This window comes from Lipophrys pholis (assembly GCF_963383615.2).
Source record: "Lipophrys pholis genome assembly, chromosome: 14".
NCBI classification, from domain to species: Eukaryota; Metazoa; Chordata; class Actinopteri; order Blenniiformes; family Blenniidae; genus Lipophrys; species Lipophrys pholis.
In genome coordinates this window covers 11,042,362-11,063,758 of record NC_137633.1, presented here as the reverse complement: position 1 = coordinate 11,063,758, position 21,397 = coordinate 11,042,362, and the positions used below count along the sequence as shown (strand labels likewise).

Sequence of the window (21,397 nt, the reverse complement as noted above, 5' to 3'; positions counted from 1 at the left end):
CCTTTCAGTTTGCCCTCCAATTTTTGTCACTTCATCCTACTTTTTGTGCTTTGTGTATCTTTTAAGTCATGAAGACTTTGCATTTCAAAAACGGTCCAACATGCTCTCTCTGTGTGAAATTGAAACTGGACAGATGACCACTCTTTCTCCTTTGAAGTCATGTTTTAACCAAAATCTTAGTGGCAACTGGAAAGCATGACATCCGGCGCCCACAGGAGTGGAGCAGTAGCGGCGTTCAGGCCACGACCACATGAACGGCACAAGAGAGTGAGGCGGGAGAAAATGAGAAAGTTGTGGATGGAGAAAGGGAACGATTGAATGGGGGAGAGACTGACGCCGCCTTTGATGTTAGTTGGTTGAGCCGACCTGCTGTTTAGGACACAGGCAGGTATGGTAAACATCGAGGCTTTTCCAACCGCAGGCTTTGATCACAGCCACGCCGGGAGACGATGTTGATGACTCTGAGGTACCAGAATACTAAAGAGTGGCCGCTACACACAGATTTACACACATTTGTTAGTGTACGACAGCTTTCAAGTGACACATGCAAGACAAGCAAATACGCGCTTGTCCTTTTCCCCTCTCTTAATCTGTCACTTCAACTTTTAAACTCTTCAATTTCTATTTTTCTCTTTGCGCCGACATGGGCGTACGAAACCATAAATCGTTTTTTTTTTTTCACACACTCTTTCTCCCTGATCGAAGTCCAAGCCTCTGAATGAGGCTTTCACAACCGAAATGAGAGGCAGCGGCCAAAAGCCAAGTCCTTCAACTACATCTGGCTCACCTCGCCAAACAATTCAATTGCTGTGAGAAGTGGAAGAATCTGTGAGACGTCGGGGGGGACTGGGAACAAAACAAAGCACCATATCACTTTTCACCGGTTTAAACAGACTATATTAAAAAGAATTGGCTTCAAGCAGCAAAACAAGAATGTGAAGAGATGTTGTAACAAGCTACTTGCACTTCACCCTCTGTCTCTTTCACTGGAATATTGTTGTATCTTTTTTTTTACCCGATGTCACTATTGAATTTCAAAAGAATCTAATTATTGAGATTTCCTCCTTTTGATAGTTGTCCCTGTGAGAATTATATTGACTGTCAATACGAGCGAAACACTTGATATCTTTTGCTGGAGATGAAAGATAATCAAGTTTAATCACCTAGAAAATAAAGAAGTATGGGTGCTGCCTTTTATGGCAGAGTTTATACAGAATGAATAAAAATATTCTGGGAACTTTATACCTTTTCAATGTACAGTGATGCAAGCTGCTTTAAAGTCCCTGCAGTGGTAATCTTTAAATCACTGGAGCATTTGTTGAATTATTATAATGGAATAGGTTTGGGTGAATTGAGGGCACAGTGTAATGATTAGTACTGCTGTGTGTGTGTGTGTGTGTGTGTGTGTGTGTGTGTGTGTGTGTGTGTGTGTGTGTGTGTGTGTGTGTGTGTGTGTGTGTGTGTGTGTGTGTGTGTGTGTGTGTGTGTGTGTGTGTGTGTGTGAGAGAGAGAGAGAGTTTGAATCCAGGCTGGATCTTTTCTGTGCAAAGTTTTCTCTGAATACCTTCAACTAGGTCTTCAAAAATTAACTAATTAGAGGCAAAGATTTTTTTTTTTTTCCATATGTGTGATTGTGTAAAAATCGCGGTACTTTGTGTTAAGCCCGTGATGGACTGTCAAACTTGTCAAAATTCTACTTTTAGTCATGTTCGGTGCATTTATGTGGAGCTTTTGATCCATTCACACTGAGCCTGAGGGAAAGTGTTCTCGTGATGTCAGTTGAGCACTGCTACTTCAACCAGGGGTGGGCAATTAATTGTTCTGAGTGGTCCCATGAAACACAAGCACTGCTGTGAAGAGCTAAACCATCGTCTCAATGCCACCAAGTTGGCTGTACGTCTGCTCGCTATGATTGCCCAACTCGAGCGCTCGCCTTCAGATGAGAGTGTGAAGTATCTCGTGACATCCAATCGATTAAAACAAAACACAGCTTATTTAGAGAGAGTCTCTGTACATCAATGGTGGGGTAGTCTCATCAAACAGTGAAACTGTACGTCTGCTTCTTTATTCTCAGTAATTTTCATCTTAACCATTATTTTTCGTTGATCTCACACTAGTTGTCAGTCCCGAACAGCCAAAGTACCACATGTGCCCAACATCTGTCCATTTCTTAGGACTGAATAATGCCATCAAAACTATTTTTAAAAAAAACACACACACACCCAACATGAATGATAGAATAGCAAACATTGTTTTTTTTTAAATTAATTAAAAGGGTTAGGGTTAGGGTTCTTGGTTCTTTTATGCAGCTTTTCTCCTAAAAATAAGTGTCTTACAATTGAACCTAATAACCAGTGTGCAGTTTTAACCTGTGACATAGTGATTCCACACTAAGGTACCTTCAACTTTATCTTATTTTATATTTCTTTCTTTCTTACATTTCCATCCTTTGTTTTCTTTTTTGATAGTCTCTGGTTAATGTCACACACACTGTAAAGGGTGTTTGTTATCCCTACACATGAGATGAGAGATGTAGTCTAATATGCACAGCGTGTTTGAAGTAAATGTTTCAAACAGAAAAATGAATACTAGTGCAAACAATCTAATGCAGTGCAGAAATATATGTTGGTATTGTTTAAAGAACACTCTTTATGATCACTGTATCATAGTGAAACCTGTGGAGCTCTGGAATATAAACAGTTTTACATCAATGATCAATTACAATAATATGGATATAAACATTTCAGTTTTTATTAAAAAAAAATTTCAGAGCTCATCTAAAAAAAAAGAGACGGCCTCATATCAACACACGCACACGCCCGTGCGCATGCATTCAGAAAGAGACATGTTGTAAGTGTGAGTGCATTCCCATGTCTTTTCGGCCAGTGCAGTGTGTGTGTTTAATTCCAAACGACACACAGCCTGAAAGTAGAAGAGGCACACAAAGTCATCTACACACCATTGTATACTGATTAACTGCTCACAGTGTGGCGACACACACCTGTGCACCCCACACGTGCACGCCTGCACACGCAGGTCCCTTTTCCATCGGTGTATTAGATATGCAGACGGTGTTACAAGAACAGGGCAGGGCGCTGAGTAGCTTAAATCTACCTAATGTATCCAGACCCATTAGACCTTCCTTGGTCTTGAGCATCCTCACTCATCGAGGCCCACATTACCACACGGCCATTTACCCGGCCACACACGCACACACACACAAACTCACACACCCACAGATGTTCGCATGCGGGGACACAAACATGCTCATATATGTAATTGTATACCCAAAGTACATTCAGATGGCAGTGAGGCGAAACACATTTGTCTCAGATGGAAAACCACACTTGTACAAATTGAAATAAAAGACAGAAGAACTCCTCCTCCATCTGCTCTTCCTCCAGTTGGCCTTTACCTCCTCTTCTAATTTCTTCTACTGTCTTCCCATGCATTCTCATTATCCGTTTGCATGCCCTCCTCTTTTCCTTTCAATTGTCCTCATTCCACACACATTTCCATTCTTCCCCTACCTTTACTCTCTCCGTCTCTCTCCCTCTGTTCCTTTCCTTCTGCCCTTTTATTCTCATTCTGTGCACCTTCCCCTCTGTTTCTCTCTCTGCTTTCCCCCTTTAGTTGTTAATCAGAGTTGATTGGGAGCAGAGAGAGCCGAGAGGAGCTCCCCAGTGGATCAATGTCTCTAAATGATCTGTTCAAGGATCCCTTTAGAAGCTGCAAAACGCGCTCTGATAGGGCACCGAAGCATGAAGACGCTCATTTCACATCTAACTCACTTCCTGATTTGCCCTCTGGGAGAGAGATAGGACTGCCGGTATAGGGATAATTTGTCCCAAAGCTAAATATCCCTCTAACCACAAGTGCTTAGACCAAAATGTCTTCATTCCAGGCAATCAATTACTGCCAAGGTGAGGGGGGAAAATGATGAATTTGTTTAAAAAGCTCAATCTGCTCATGTGCGTGCCATCTGAGACGACGAGATTGCCCGACAACTGGCTTTGTTTATGCTCATCTGATTGAAGATATTTTCCTGCCTCTCAAATTTACCGAGCTACGAGAGAGACAAGATTTGATTTTGTGCAGCAGCTGAATTTCAGATGTATCTGATGTGGTACATTTGAAATTAAATTGATCGCGGCCATAGAGAGCGCTGATGACACTTACAAGCAACCGAGGAAGTGTCCGCTCGACACGCAGAGTCTTGGACGCCTCTGTGGAGAGACTTAATGCAACACACAGATCCATCCACCATACCACTTTATCCATTTCAGGGTCACTGGGGGAGCTGGAGCCGATTCCAGCTGACTATGGGCAAAGACAGGGTACGCCCAGAGCCCAAAAAAGAAAATATACACAGAGAGAACATGCAAACTCTACACACCGTCCTCTAATATTTTGTCATGAATACTAACTAATACTCCACTGTGACATATCACACTGATGTTGGAACAAACTAATACAATTTTGAATGCAGTGAGGAGGATTATCAAGTCGTGCACCTACAATGTATCATTTATAAAGTGTAAAAAGAAACTCAAAGATTAAATTGATTTTAAAAGATATTAATGTGTTTAGGTGAAAAGCATGAATATCCAACAGAGGGTCGTTTACAGTCTGGACAGGTCAAAAACCTTAGAAACAGACAACCACACATAGTTACTTTTACAACTGTGCAATTTAGAGTCACTAATTATCCTCAAATGTATGTTTTTGTGTGACTTTGGGAGGACACTAGAATATCCCATAAGTATCAAGTACTCATTAAAGTATTTGTTTCCTTTGCAGATTTAGGACATTCAACATCACCTTCTTTGGCTTATTAAAGCAGTTTGTTATGTTGAACATTTTTTTTTTGCTATTGTGTATATTTTCTTGGGTTATGAATCTTATTTTCTGTATCCATCACCTGATGGGGCTTATTGCTTTGCTCCATTGAGCTCAAATCAGCTCCACTATTGAAAACATGCACATAATGCATTTTGAGTAAATCCCACATACACATCCTGCTGACATAAACACTCGATAGAGCGGAGGATAGTAATCCACTGCTGAAAATAGTCCAGAGAAAATGCAAATTCATTGTTCACTGAATAACAGTAAAAAAAAAAAGAAAATAAATAAATACAGAATTGAGCTATTTTAGGCAATTACTTTGACCTTTTTTTTTTTCCACATAAAAGTATTTTTTTCATAGACCTGTAAAAAAACAAATGGTCTCTTTAAAAAAAAAAAAAAGGATTGCAAGGACTGCAGACAAGATGACGAGTTTAAAATTGGAAGGAGAAATTCAGCATTTTGTTAGTTTGGGTCTTTTAATGACATTTGTTGGCAATAACAAAAATATAGAATATCATTACTCTTATCCTTTGAGAGAGACTGCTCCACTCCAGTGACTTTATGATTGTAAACACAAGTTCAGTTTCCATGCAAGCAACCCTTGAGCCAAAGTATAAACATTACTACAGCTTATACTATTAGGACATCATGCAACCACATGTCTTTAGTTTGTTATAGCTGAGGAGCAGAAGTCGTTCAAAAGGGAGATGGTACCAAGTGAATACACCATCTCGTGTATCTTTACATGTTACCTGTGTTTCACAGCACAAGCTTTCTAACCGTGTGCCAGAGGGGAGATTATGGCTGGAAAAATTATAGACACTCCACAATGTGTGCCTATACTAACATCACTTCCTCACTAACCTATGACCCACTTCTATTCATCATGCCAACCCCAGTGATCCACGTGTGTACTGAACTAAGTGGACGTTCACCACAGCCGCGAGTGCTGGAGGGGTTGGGATAATAATGTGTGCTTTCTACCATCACATGACCCACTTCTCTCGAGTATCATACCAGTCGGCTCATTCAAGCACTCTGGGGGTGGAAAAAGAAGCCAATTTTTCCAACATGTTACTAATTCCCATGAAGCGTAGCTCACCAAGTTTTATTAAAATGGGGTTGGTTCCTATGCAAACGGCTGCATGAACCAGAGGGATTATCATTGATTTTTTTTTTTTTTTTTTTCTCCTGGCCTTTAATTATTATTTTTTTTATTAAATAAGAAAGAAAAAAAGTTCCCCTCCAGGATGTTTTTGCTGCATGCTGCAATGATTCAGATGGTTTAAATATCGCCAATCAGAAAGCAATTGTTGAACTGTCCTTGAGCAATATGGGAGATCTCTGGGTTGCTGTTGTGACCTCTGATCTGCCTCTGGAGATGTGCAAGAACATAAATTGAACAATTTCATACAGTTACGTTACACATGACTACACTAAGTGGACACTCACCTTCATGCTGTGCAATCATACAGAAATCCAATATAGGTAAATATTCATAGTTTAGAGGGAATATGTGGGTTTTCTCAATAAATGCATCACACAATTTAATTTTATCTCTGCAAACTATCCCCCATAGACATTCGCTCACTGATTCTCTGCATATTCCCGAGCCTATTTGTGATTATTTTTATGCATGACAACTTTTTAATTCATTGCTTTCTTTGTGTCTTCTAGGTTCTGGCATGGAGAGTACAGGGTGGCGGTGAACATTAATGACTATCTAGACATCTACTGTCCTTACTACGAGGGTCCTCCGTCCCACGGGCGCATGGAGCGCTACATCTTGTTCATGGTTAACCATGAGGGCTACACTTCCTGCCAGCACAGGATGCGTGGCTTCAAACGCTGGGAGTGCAACCGTCCCAGCGGTCCTGACGGACCTCTGCGCTTCTCAGAGAAGTTCCAGCTCTTCACCCCCTTCTCCCTGGGCTTTGAGTTCAGGCCTGGACACGAGTACTACTACATCTGTAGGTTATCAGCTAAGTAAAGTGTACTTTTGGCATGACGGGAGATTTTGTGCTCCGGGAAAGGCTCTTTCTCTGTTTGTTGTGTACATGCAAGTGACTGCGTGTGCGTCTGTATTTGCTTGTTAACTACGCTCCCGCTCAATATGCATTTGCAAACAAGATGTAAATACGCAATCAACAGAACTTGATAGAGACCATTCCCAAACACAGCCCAACATGCCGCTCATACACCCACAGGCGTGCATAAAAACACCTCCATCTCTCACTCATCTCCCTTATTCTCTTCATTTCTTGCTGTATGCCTCCGCTTCTGTCGAGATCATAAATGGTGTGCTCAGTAAAGTGGTAAAAATGTCGCCAGGCGTAGTTTGTAATCATTTTTATATTAGCTTTATTGATGTTTCTCCTCCCTTCAACAAGTGATGTATTAGTATCACAGATGGGCCTTGCGCCCCTGAGACTGTTTTTCTGGAGAAAGTTAAAAAGCTATAATTCCACCACCAGGCTTAGGACAAGTAGTCGGTTCAAATTACTCTTAAACATTGTTTTCAGCTGCTCCGTGTGCCAGATGGGTGGGACAGATTTACCGCATCCGGGCAGTTTAGCACAAGATCAGTTGGTAATCACAGAAAAGCACATTAAATTGACTTTCAAAAGCTTCGCTGTCAGTGTCTAAACTTTCTTGCACCTGCAATAAGACTCACTCTTTCTTTGAAAGCAGGAGCTGCTTGACTTTACAAAACAATGTCAATTTAAATCCATAAAGTGCCTACGAAACGTAGAAGAAATGTATTTATCTGATAAAGAAGACATTTGTCTTTCGCACTATCAAAATAGGCCGTGTGCGAGCAAAATCTAAGTTTAAGTTGTTTAAGGCATTCAAATAGGAAATTTAGGGAAATGAATTGTTTTTTTTGACTGAAGGCAGTCTCAAGTAGCTATGCAGTGACCAGTTGATGTGTGCACACTCAGCAATACATTAATATATTCTTGGGTAACTGTGACCTATAAAAAGTCACATTTTGCCAATAGCGCTGCCGAAATGACTTTACGAAAGTCATCCTTCTGCAAATACATGATAATCACTTGTGTCACTGTGTCATTCACTGACTTTACCACTGCGATGCTCTGTGAAAGTCACACTAAACCTTACATTGTGATAAAAGTTTATATTTTTACCAAGTGGCATTTCCACCAGTTTGTAGCCTGACACGGTTCTCTTCATGTCTCTGCGCATTACCCGCTGCACAGTTGGCTGAAAACTGACCTTAACCTTTTTAGCAGGAGATGATGCATTCTCACCATGACTCGTAAAGGGATGAAGGTCCTGTGCCCTCAGTTTCAGGTCAGCATGTGAGAAAGACTGATTTCTTTGAGTTTTTTTTTTTTTTTTCTTTTTTTTGCCCTTGGACAGTGATTCTCATTTCACAGTGGTATCTTTTCAAAAGTGCATCAGTGGGTCATCAGCAAGGCTAAAAAATAAATTACTGACAGTCAGTAACACATAGTTTAAATGTTTCAGCATTCAGATTTTCTACAAATAATTGCAATTTTAAACTGCCAAGAGGCATTTGGTAATACAACAAATATTACTGTGGTAGTACTTATCTGCAACTATTTGCCAATTTGACTTGTCTCCATTTTCACAAAGACTCAGCAGGCGAGTGTCAGAAAGCTAAGGAGGCAAAGATAACAGCCACACCATGTCCTATTGCACTTTTCCCAGTCGGTGTACACACACACACACACACACACACACACACACACACACACACACACACACACACACACACACACACACACACACCCTTTTGTTTTCATCCTCATGTAAGAATGGTTAGGGCCTCTCCACAGTTGTATAGTTGCTGACTATGGTATTGTGTTTCTGGGACCCCCTAAGGGGTGTATTCCACATGACTGGAGTGTTTGTGAGTGTGTTTCTATATGGGTGTGTATGTGTGTGTGTGTGGGGGGGGGGGGTTGGGGAATATCGAGGGGGTCAGTTGTCAAGCGATTGTGAGTCCGTGAAAGGCCATGTCCATCATCTTGACTGACATCTACACACACGCAAACACACACATTATTTGGTTCTCACTGTCTCGTGCACACACACTCACACGCACACGTTCAATCACACAATCATACGCAGGTCAGTATTGATGTGGGACAACAAGGGTGTGTGTGTGTGTGTGTGTGTGTGTGTGTGTGTGTGTGTGTGTGTGTGTGTGTGTGTGTGTGTGTGTGTGTGTGTGTGTGTGTGTGTGTGTGTGTGTGTGTGTGTGATCTCCTGTATGAAACATACTGATCTTTGATGGTGATTTATCACTAAACCGGTGCGAGTGTGTGCCCTGTGTGTATGTTTCTGTGTGTATTTGTCATGAGGTTGACACATTGACAGGTCCACTCCACCCCTTACTTCTCCCAGCTGCCATCTGATGAGGTTGAGTGATTTTCAATGGGTTTTCAGGAGACACTAGATTGCAGATATGCTGAGAAAGAGGCGCTGGGAGAGCGGATAACACTTTTAAAGAAAATGACAGAAGCGCAAATTGTCAGTATTTACGAGGATGGAGTAAAGAAAAATCTTTCTCTGGCCTTTGTCTCCCATCATGTGTCATGATTTAGTAAAGATGTACAAAAGCTGAAAAACAAACACATACAGGAAGAGAAATCCACAATAACCCGTCAAAAACTTCATAGAGGACCAATACACGCTTTTTACACACACTGTAAAAAAGTGTAGGCAGACGGTTCCAAGAAAATTGAGGTAAAGCAAGTGAGCTATGTAGGTAATAGGTATTAAAGGGTAAAGGAGGTGAAGGGTAGAGGATAGGATGAAGGGAGGAGTTATGGGCGGAAAAGGAGGGAGGAGAGGGCAGAGGAAGGGTCAGGTTTATTTCCTGTGCACTGTGGATCTTGATGATGGTTCTCACTGGGGTCACTATGGACTCTGGCTATGCGGACTTCCTCAAGGGAAAAGGGCAATAGGTCTCCGTGCACTTTTCTGTCACCGCTTCTTTGTGTGCACATTTGCTTATACATCCGTGTGTGTGTGTGTGTGTGTGTGTGTGTGTGTGTGTGTGTGTGTGTGTGTGTGTGTGTGTGTGTGTGTGTGTGTGTGTGTGTGTGTGTGTGTGTGTGTGTGTGTGTGTGTGTGTGTGTGTGTGTGTGTGTGCGCATGCCATCATTCGTGAGTGGTCAGAGGCTTGGTCACCTCCTCCTTTAAGGTCTCCAGCTCTATTTCACATCAGAGTGAGGTGGGACTAAAAACCCAGCTTCGATTTCATTTACTCCACTTTGAAGTTTGAATCACAGTTACTTTTTAACATTTTTCTCATTTTGTGGGGGTGGCATTCAGCCCCGGCAGCACAGTGGATCAGTGGTTTGCACTGTCACCTCACTACAGGATGGACCTGCATATGTGTGGAATTTGAATGGATTATATTCTCCATTCCTGAGACATTTAGGTCAGGTCGAGTTGAGAGCCAGTTATTACCCTCGGGTATATGAATGGAAGTGTGACTGAATCCCAGTGTGCCGCCTGAGCCCTCGCAAATTTGTTTACATTGCCTGAAGAAATTGTTGTGTTTATGACACTTCACAAGCACGGGCGCATTGGTTTAAGAGAACTTGAAAGGACATTTGAGAAATTCTCCAACCGCTTCAGGCACGGAATGCCATTAAAAAGTAATAGGCTGCATTGATGACTATAATAAAGCCAGTTTAGAAAAATCCTTGACACGTTCAGTCATGAAAGTAAAGTCTTCTTCTATATCGAGTCCCAATTTCTGACATGTTCGTTTCAAGATTACACGACGGTTTATCAAAAATGTGGCTCGGGCTTCTCTTCCCCAGAGGAAAGCATCAAGAAAGCTCTTATCTGTAGGTGACACTTAAAAGACGAGTCGAAGAAAGATTTTTTAATTATCCTTACGTTTTAGGAAGAAAATCATGATAAAATAAATAAATGAATATTAAAACCATTAATTATGTTATTGAAAGACACACTCTTAGTACTGAGTTAATTCAGTGATTATTCATTAAAATTATAAGATAGAAACATAACTGTACAACTACATGTCACTCATACCAATAATATAAAATAAAAGCCAGCATCTGATGAAGATAACAATAATATCAGTTTCTGGATAAAGACAATTTTAAACCTTCCCTGAAGGTGTTTTAGACACGGAGACTGTCTTTATGATTGGTTCTTTATTTATTATATGATGCATGGAGCTGTTTTCTACATTATTATATTATAGTTCCAGTGTGTCAGTATAAATCCACTGAGTTAAATGTTTGGAACTTTCACAGGTGTAATAGATTTTGTAGCATTCCAACCATGTCACCCAGTAAATTGCGTAACTGAATGTTTATGAGGAGAGTCCTACTTTAAATTAGAATACAACCAAAAAGATAAAAGCATTTAATTGTGCTTTGCATAATTGCATATTAAATCAGACTGTTATTTTGTGTGTTGTTGTTTTATTTTATTATTATTTTTGGCAAAAAGGTCAATAGCATCATTGTCTCTGTGTTTTCTAACCTCCCTATTAGGCCTGTATTTCTCACCCTGCAGGGCCGAAGACAGAAAACTCTTAAACAGTGATCACAAATATATGATGTGACCTTTTAAAAAGGAGTAGTAATTTCATAAAATAGCACACGTATATGTTTGGTATGAAGTATTAGTGAAGCAGAGGTGAATATTATATGTTTCCTCAGGGTGTATTTATTGACCTTCAGTGCGACACAAAATATATTATATGGATTTGATTTGATGGATTTTATATTATGCACAAAAATATGCTCTGTCACTTGTTGCTGTCATGTGTTGTTTTGTTGTTTTAATAAAACATTCTGAGTCACATTTATTATTTATCACATGTGATGTTAAGATTAGGTTGTGATTTATTTAAAAAAAAAACATTTTTAAGATAAAGAAGCTCGTAGGTAATGAAGGCCCCTTATTGTTTTTATTCTGGTGGAATAACATGTTGACATTGCATACCCCTGACTATGGGTCCAAGCACTCAGTAAACTTCATAACTGAAACACAGAAGTGAAAAGGCATAAAATGACTTTTATTAAATGCACTCTGTTGCAGTACGAGTGCAATCAGCAGAGCAGTCCATTTTATCTCTCAACTAATCTCCGCATTCAATCTCTTCTCTTTCTCTCTCTCTCTTTTTTTTTTTCCCAGCGTCTCCTCACCCAAACCACGTGGGGCGGGCATGTCTAAAGCTGAAGGTGTATGTCAGACCTCCAGGTAAGTCGCGCTCTGACTACACACACACACACACACACTCACACACAACCACATCTATACGAAAAAGCCCAGATTGGCTATCAAAGTAAAATTAAGGGGAATAAAAGGTTTGGTGGAAGGCCCCGGCAACACTCCCCGCTCTGATTCACCAGCCAACACTTTAACACCTCTACACACACACACACTCGCGGTGAAAACACGCACGTATTCTGCCACGTTCACACATGGAAGCACACGCAGGTGTGCACGGGTACGAGCACGGAGTATAACACACGGACGTGGGGAAAGTGTGCGCATGCACGCGGGCACAAAGTGGCATACACACTTCACATCAAATCACATCACATCACATCACACGGGGTGTGAGGGAGACCTTCTGTCCTTGTAAAAAGAGAACAGAGCAGGCTGAAAGTGCTCTCAAAAATGTTACCAACCTCAGCCTCGCTGGATTCTCTCATAAGGGAGGGGGGAAGGCCCAATCTAATAATAAAATCAATCAAAAAATAATCCAATAATAGACCTTCATTTAGGAGACATATTTACATAAAATTCTACTTAAGTATCAGCCTTGTTTTGAAAGATAATAAAGTTGACGATGAGGTGATGAGGCGTGACTTGCCCCGCCGCACAATACTTATTTTTCAATCAACATGCTGTCTAGTAGAACACATTTCTTTGAAAATGGCTCCTTCGCAGATTGGCGTCGGCGATGTGCGGCGCCCACGCGAGTGTGTCGCGTTGGCCTCTGATATTGCCGTTTAAAAATAACTCAAGAGACGCCTGGCGGACATGGGGATCACATCGTGGCAGGCATTACACTACGCTTACGTGATCTAGAAAATCTCCCTGTACATCCTTTTTAATGCGGATTCCACGTCATGAGTTTTTAACCTAAGCCCGACTGAGGAATCAAACCTGGGTAGTAACATATCTCCCAAGATAATGACATGGCTTTGAAGATCCTCATAAAAGAGAGTCAGCTTTCACAGCTTTCCAGGCTCAGATCATTCCATTACTTGCTAAGGGGGAAGGAAACTCTCTCCTCCTCCATAATTACTGAAACAACATACATTCTTTAATGCTGTCATTGCTGCAGCACCTCTTTGAGTTTCCTGCTCTTTTTTTTTTTTTTTTTTGCGCTGTTAAAGTAACGTGTCTGACATTGCAACTTCCATCTCATCTTGGAGATGTTGTCACTCGGGTGAGCTGTGAGTGCCTGATCATGTGTATGACTCCATGTCTTTGTGTGTGTGTGTGTGTGTGTGTGTGTGTGTGTGTGTGTGTGTGTGTGTGTGTGTGTGTGTGTGTGTGTGTGTGTGTGTGTGTGTGTGTGTGTGTGTGTGTGTGTGTGTGTGTGTGTCTGTGTGTGTGTGTCTGTGTGTGTCAGCTGCTCCAGATTCATAGTCTCTGTGATTAAACTGTAATTAGGTTGGTTAAACCCCCTGCAGAGCTCAGTTGCTGTCGTCCTCCCCTCCTCCCGGCTTCCCCCATCATCCGTTTCTGCCATCGACTCTCGGCCGTTTCCTTGGATGTAAACGGGTGACAGTTTTGCTGTTGGTCACTCACTTCCCATATTTCGTCCACTCCTCCACCCCTCTTGTCTTTCCTATTCCCTGTTCCGTTGGTTCTGTTTTATAGTGTCTTGTCTTGGTATCTGTCTTGTGTGTCCCTCTCAGTTCAGATGGTTTGTCTTTTTTTTCTTTTTCTGGTCTCTCTGTTTCAGATGGGTCGGGATATGATTCTCCAGAGCCCTTCCTGACCGATGGAAGTCCAAGCTGGAGGGCAGGAACCATGACCCTGTTAGCTGCTCTGGCCTCACTGTTCCTGGGACTCTTTTACTGGCTGTGACCCCTCTCCCTCTCTTCCTGGAGCTCCCACCCCGGGATAATGGGCTGGGCTGGCTGTCCCTCTAAATCCACCGCCCCTCAGGGAAGCCCTCTGTCTCCAACCCCCTCTCCTTCTCCCACCTCCACCTCAATACAACCACCAACCACCCCCACTGCCAGCCCCCCTCCTGGCCCAGCCACGGACACCCTTCCCAGGCCTGGCTGAGAGGGCTGGGGGTTTGAGCTGTCTGGGAAGCCACCCTTAATCTCTGATCCCTGAATTGTGGGTGGAACAGCACCTCTCAGCTGAAAAACACAAGAGAAATGTCTCTGCACTCATATCAGGGGGTTCTTTTGATTTAACTATTGACTCTTGGCCACTGTTGGGGTAGATGTAGCCGTGGCTATGATTAAACTTGTCGTTTCAGTGCAATTCCTATCATCCAATCACGGAAGGATGCATTAAGCGATAGGCCTGGATGCACAAAAATTGGATTTTGCTCACATTGCTATCCCATCCTCAAACCAAGAATTGGGAGTAGCCAAGCTTGCATTGTAATTGAAATTCTATACTATCTGGACCAATTCCAACTCCAGTGAGAAAGAGAGCAAACGAAGAGGGGAGCAAAGAGTGGCCTGCATAGAAAAGAAAAGGGGACACAATGCAAGCACTGATTTGAATAAATATGACTGCCTGAAAGTACGATGTTACGTGTTAATATTTTCAGATGCAGTCTGGGCGATGTGATATTAAATTCATGCAGTTAGATTTTTTTTTTTTTTTTTTTATAAGCTCAGATTTCACATTATATTGACAAGTATAACCATAGCCTGTTTAAGTGGGCGGGTTGAGGGCATGTTCTGGGTGGGTTTGATGAGATGTAGATTTTCAGGTTGGGTTTGTTTGTCTTATTCATGTTTCTAAACAAAGCATTTATCACAGCCTGGTCAGTACAGGCATCTTCAGCACTGTCTAATGTCGATTGGGTCGGGTGACTTTTGGAACCATGACTTTCCCATGTATGAATGTACCACTGGTCACCCACCTCTTTGTCTTTCTGTATTATTATGACTGTGGTCACTTACAGTACCTTCTCTCGGACCGGCAGGATGGACGGGTTGGGGATTTTAAAGGGACGGTATGTGGGAAGGGAGAGAAGGAGGGGGTTGATATAAGGAGGAACAGAGGACGATGAGAAAAGGAGGCGACACTCAAGTTGCATGACCACTGTGAAACCTTCAGATCAATCTTGTTTCTAATGATGATATATTTTTTCATGAGGAAAATGAGAAACACCCTGCTCCCGCTCTCTTTGCTCTCCCTGAGACTTTTTCAGACATCAAAAGGAAAATCCAACCTCTCTCCTCACACGGTTTCTCCCGTCTGGCTCTCAGTCGTTGATGGATTAGCTTGGGCCGCGAGATAAATGGACCCACAGGGTGAAACCGACTGCAAATCAGCCCTCGGAGCCCAGGCCAGATCACAATGAACATAAACACTGACTGAAGCTGGTCCTGGGTCTGAGGGTTAAACCAACAAGGGAAGCGCATGGACTATGGCAAATGAGGCGATGTGTGTGTGTGTGCGTGGTAGCATCACAAAAACACACATGCGCATGCACAAACACATACACACATACATATATATATACACACACACACACACGTAGTCTTTGATAACAAGACTGTTCCTCTGAGATGGTTGGGGCATCCATGGACATGACTATAAATGGAAACGCACAGAGGTAGAGTGAGTGGAGGAGGGTGAGAAAGTGTGTGTTTATCATGGGACTGAGACTTCTTTAATGTTGGGAAGTGAACATAATGAGTAAGCACTGTGAACACACACACACACACACACACACACACACACACACACACACACACACACACACACACACACACACACACACGGAGGATGACCCATGTACAGATACACACAAGAACCGACATATGTTGAGGAGCAAATGCAGATCTAGACATTTACGAAGACATGGCATGGACATACAAACATGTACAAAGACACACACACACACACACACACAGACACACACTCAAGAAAACACAAACAAAAGGGGAAACACTTCTTTCCCTATTTCATCTTATTTTTGTAGCATTTAAAATCACTGTTAATTACTCCTGTGTGGGATGCAGTGATGGGATATAGCCTGTGGAAGATTAAAAAATTGTGTCTTCTCTTCTTCTATTCCACTGATGCTGTCCTTCTATCGTTCTTCTTCTTCTCTGGTTTGTGATACATGGTTGGTAGTGGTAGGAGGCCTCCAGGTCTGGGCGTCATGTATGAGTTTGTCTCCTTTTCTGTTCGTGGTGTTTTTGTGGAAGCTGACCTCAGTCATTAAAGTCAGTCAGTCAAATTAAACACAGAAGTCAGAGCAAGGAGAGAAACACACAAATAAAGATTGTCTTTTTGTCTACTCAACAAAACAGACCAAGTGAGTGGAATTTCTTCATGGAAATGTAAACTAACTTTATTCTTGTGTGTGTGTGTGTTTTTTTTTTTCTCCCCTCAGAGTCACAGATGATTGTATTAATGCAACCTGGATTTTTATTTTGCCTGTTTTTTCTGCCTCTGACGTCAACGTCTTTGGATGGTTGAACGTTTGCCAGTCAAAGCATGAAATTATTCAGATGAACCCCCCCCCCCCCCTCCCTCGTTCCAATCTTCAGCTGTTTCTCCCTCAATGATGTGACAGTTAATCTAAACTGCTGACAACATGGAGACCGAATAGCTTGATAGCCTTTCCGCTCTCGTTCCCATCAGACTCTCAGAAAGGTTCTGGTCCCCCCCCCCCAAAAAAATCCAACTTTAGTCCAATCCAATTTGTCATCATCCTGTAATTTATCAATCCTCTTACTCTGGTCAGGACAATTGTTCTGTTGAGTACATACTATTTGTTTTAAAGCTATAATTTTTCAAATCTTTGCAAAAAATATATATATATCAGTTTACGAACCGCATTGTTCCACTCTTTGTTTTCAACTTTTGAAAAAGAAAACTTGACTTCTCTGTCACATTTCAGATGTGTACTTCATCATTTCTGTGTTATTTATGTACACAGAGATGAAAAGGTGAACACCAGAAGAGTCAGAACTATTACAATATATATTTTTATTGCAGTTGGTAATTCAATAAAAACGGGAAGAACAAAAAACATGACTCGATGACGAAAACGGCCATAAGTTTATAAATGAAATTAGAAGTCTACATTTGAAATTAATTAACGCAAACGGTCTCCACTTCCATCACTCGGGGTTTGACAGGTGCTCTTTTAATTATGTCATCTCATTACTCTCTCGTCTTCTCCTGTGGGTTCATTGCACCTGGCGAGCTGTCAGCAGCTGTTTAACTCCATACATCAGGTTATTCATGTCAATATTCCAAACTCATAACAACAGCGCGCATTCACTGGTTTATTTTTGTCGCACTACTTTCACATTTTATTTCAGTTCCTGCTTCAGTTTGGAAAGAGTTTGGCTTCTGGCTTGTATTTATTTTCATCATTCATACTTTCTCCCTGAAGTCCTCACCAGATGGAGCTACTTTTGAAGTGCTTGATACCTCTCAAGCTGAAATGATACAATCATCTTGGGTTGTTTTTTTTTCTGTTTTCTGTGCGACCGCGGTGGATCATGTGTTCGTCAGGTTTAATTTGGCACAGGTTTTACACCGAATGCCCTTCATTGGCAGTTGGGGGGGCTGCCGGCCTTTCTCAGGGACGCACAGCAGTGATCTGTCTGTAGTGGGATTCAAAACCAGCTTGATTCCCTGACCTCAGCCTCCAGGGCAACACTGCCCCTCAAGTCGAAATGACAAAGAATCAAACATTGGGGGGGGGGGGGATTTTTTCTCTTTTTTTTTTTTAAAGAAAAAAAGATAACACTGTGTAGACAAGAGTAATTGTCTCCCTACAAGGGGTGTGTCCATTATTTATAAAGAAATAATACTTATCAATTGTAATATTTCTGCATGGGGTTGCACTAATCCTGGTAATAAATGTATGATTTTATTGTATCTTTTTTTAATAACTTTTCAAATGTTATAGTCACATTTTTTTTTTTTTTTTTTTTTTTCCAAAAGTTAGGAAGCTGGGTCTCGTTCTCTACCGTTAGCAGTGTGAGCCCATCAATATAAAACACGCCCATCAAAATGTCCTTGAGCCATACCTGGAACAATTACAATCTGGTTAAGCCTTCAATATTTAAAAAGAGAACATGAAATGTTTCCATCCCTCTTCAAACTCAATAGGTTTTCACCAGATCCGGACATGAATGGACAGATAGACAATAGACATTATCCCCCGCTGAGATTTTGTAAGGCCCACTGCTCGCCTGAAATATTTCTCATCTCCGTTTTAAAAGTGTTATTTGAAACCACTGACTTGTCGCTTTTGGCTGCGTGATGCAAAAGGAATATCAGAAACGTTGTTTTTGGGGGGAAAACTGAGGTACATGAATAATAGATGAGCCTTGGCTCACCATGTTTGGCCCTCCTGTGCAAAGCGGGCTAATGACTATCGATGTCTCTAGTTTCCATCAAATTGCTTCATATGAGAGCTCAATTCAAACGGAGAAAGAGTAGATTCCAGTGAAAAGGAGACGAGGGAATAAAATTATCTCTGAATATAGAGATGTACGCTTGGTCAGCCAATTCTTTGTCCTGACAAGTATCAGGTACCAGTGGAATTAGCCTAATGTAAAATTAAGCCCGATCAAGCAAAGCCTGGGAAGAAACATTCCCATGTCTCAATCCTTGTGAGAGAAAAAGATGGATGTGTGACACAGCTGGAACGGAGCCAGGATTGAGCAGATGTACCCCTTGAAATCATGAGAAACTAGTGATCTGGGCTATGTCACCGACACACATGCTCATACACACACTATTATGTCCCCATGTATTCTCTTCCAGATCTAATTAATCACTTGATTATTTTAGCTATTCTCATTGGCTGCAGTACACATGGGAGAATAATTGGCGAGAAAAAAAATTGGCTTTTAAGATGTTGGTTTTGGCACCAACCAGAAAGCAAAGCCAGGAAATACAGATGGCAACCCTGCTTCATTCTTTTCCTATTTCTTACCGCCCGTCCATCTCTTCCTCTGTTGCTTTCTTGCTCCCTCAGAAACACTAATAGGCCGCAGACCAATCTATTCTCCCCTCTCCCTGTACTTTTGTCTCCTCACATTCAACTAACTGGCATGATTTAGGAATTATGGAATTAGGGCAGCACTCCCATCTCTATTAATGAGCAACAGCATGATGAAAGAGCTTGATCCTGAACGTGCCATCTGTAGTCACTATTACACATTCACTTATCTCTCTTTCACTTGCTGCTTTCTATTCTGTCTCCTTTCACTTTTACACCTCTCTCTCTTTCTCCCTCTGTCTCTCTCTGTCTCTCTCACTCTCTCACACACACACACACACACATACACACACGTCCTCTGTCAGACACACACATTATACCTTAGCTGTAATTAGAGAGGAAATACTAATTCTTAGCTCTTCAAGCACTGTTGGATGTGGCGTGAAATGGCACAGCAGGAAAGTTAACTACAGACCACACACCCGTGCATAGACACCCGTGCATAGACACACTCAGGAGTCCAGATGGGCCGTGTGTTATTGCTGAATAATGCATGCTATGTAGACTCTATAAAAGATACATGGGCCGAGAGCGCATGGCATCATTTGGACGCTATGGGCAGTTTGGAGAGGGCAGGTTGGAGCAAGCCTTGTACAAGTTACAGACGGCGCAGGGCAGACTGGAGGTATTTAGCAGTAGGTGACCCACCAGGGAAAAATATTTAGCTGCAGTTAGAGAGGAAAAACACTTGCCTCTTGTCAGCTGATACGACGCCTGGCACTATTCCCAGTGTCTTTGCAGTCACCTTGAAATGGCTCTTGTGGTTTAAAAACCATAGAACTTGGGGAATTACACAGCAGATTCAAATGCTAGAGGCTCGGATTTCAGAGTATCGCTCAGAAATCCCATGAAAAATATCCAGCTCTCTGCATTCATGTCAAATACCCAGATGAGGGGCGGTAGGGAGAGGGTAGGGTGGGGGTGGGGGGGGGGGGGTCTAGGTGAAGGGTAAATGCTGCACTCATGTGGGGAGAATGAGCAGCGCCTTTTCTCTCTCTCTCTCTCTCTCAAGAGTCATATGACAGTACATGCGCACCATCATGTGCTGCGTTCATGTCGTCAGTGAGTTGGAGCCAACAACTCGAAAGGCTTCTGGTTTCATCAATCATATGTTTTGTATGTTAATCTTGGAAATGAATAATCAACTGAGATGAATGAGAAGAAAATGCCGCTCTGAAACTGGGAGGATTGTAAGCAATAAAATGCCTCGAAATAAATAACACATTATAAAAATAATTGAAACTGAAAGTTCAAGGTTTGATCTTGAAGGTGCCCCCCCCCTTCAAAATAAAAATAAGTGTATGTAAAAAAAAAAAAATTTAACTTAAAGATAATTTTGATTCAGCTCTGGAATTCTGTTGATCAAATCATTTAATTAAAATTTTCACTTTTAAATATATTTTTCAAATTTTAGGTGTTATTTTTTTTTCAGTTGCAAGTTAAATGTTTTCAGCTTATAACCTTATTTTTTTTTCACATTCAAATCCTGTTTACGGGTTAAAAAAAAAAATTCACCTTCAAAACTTCTTTTTTTCCACTTTAACATAGTGTTTTCTTCATGTTTAAACTTTTGTGGTGGGCGTGGCTTCGACCGAGGAGGGTGTGGTATTTTGAGCGACAGCATCAAGAAAGCTCAGGACCTTCCCTAAATTGTGTTGCATTCAGGAACAGTGGGTACTTTGAACAATCTAGCTCAATACTCTCTAGACACACACATATACTGTATATATAAATATATATAAACTCTAGACTGCGCAGCCAACGCTAGTGGACGGCTGCGCCATGGCAAATAGGCGCTGACTTCCGGTAGTGGCAAAAAGCCACTAATCATCACTAATTCATCAAAAATGAGCCTTAACAACATGATACTTTAGAAACATACAAGTGTATTGCCTTTCTGACAATCAAAGGAACTGAATACATATAGGGAACAAGGAAAATCTCTCTCAAAAGCAGATGTTTATTTAAGAAGTTCCTTTTATTTGATTTACATTATATAATAATTAAAACTTGAGCACCAACAATACCCATTCATCTTCTATATGCTATATATATATATAATATATTGCTATTGGTGTCAGTCGTTGAAATTGCTAAATATTATTATAAAGATAATATGCACATACTATATGACATTATCTATATGTATTCATGTAACAATAAAAAAACACATGTATAAATGTTAGTTTCACATCACAAAGAGGCGTCACAATAACCTCATACAAAAGTAACGCAAATGTCTTTTTGAAGAATGTGGATGTTTTTAAGTTCCCTCACCCCTCACATTACACGACTATTTACTGTGTTACAAAC

The 21,397-nt window shown here is 41.4% G+C and overlaps 1 protein-coding gene across 1 annotated transcript in view; it reads left to right on the top strand.

Annotated features, from left to right (window-relative positions):
* Positions 1 to 16,370, top strand: part of efna2a (ephrin-A2a) — an 80,377-nt gene extending 64,007 nt beyond the window's left edge. The window contains exons 2-4 of the mRNA XM_080479360.1: positions 6,529 to 6,821; positions 12,028 to 12,093; positions 13,817 to 16,370. Of these exons, the coding sequence (XP_080335486.1) occupies positions 6,529 to 6,821; positions 12,028 to 12,093; positions 13,817 to 13,941 (484 nt within the window). The 3' untranslated portion in view covers positions 13,942 to 16,370. The remainder of the gene's footprint in view (positions 1 to 6,528; positions 6,822 to 12,027; positions 12,094 to 13,816) is intronic.
* The last annotated feature ends 5,027 nt before the right edge of the window (positions 16,371 to 21,397 follow it).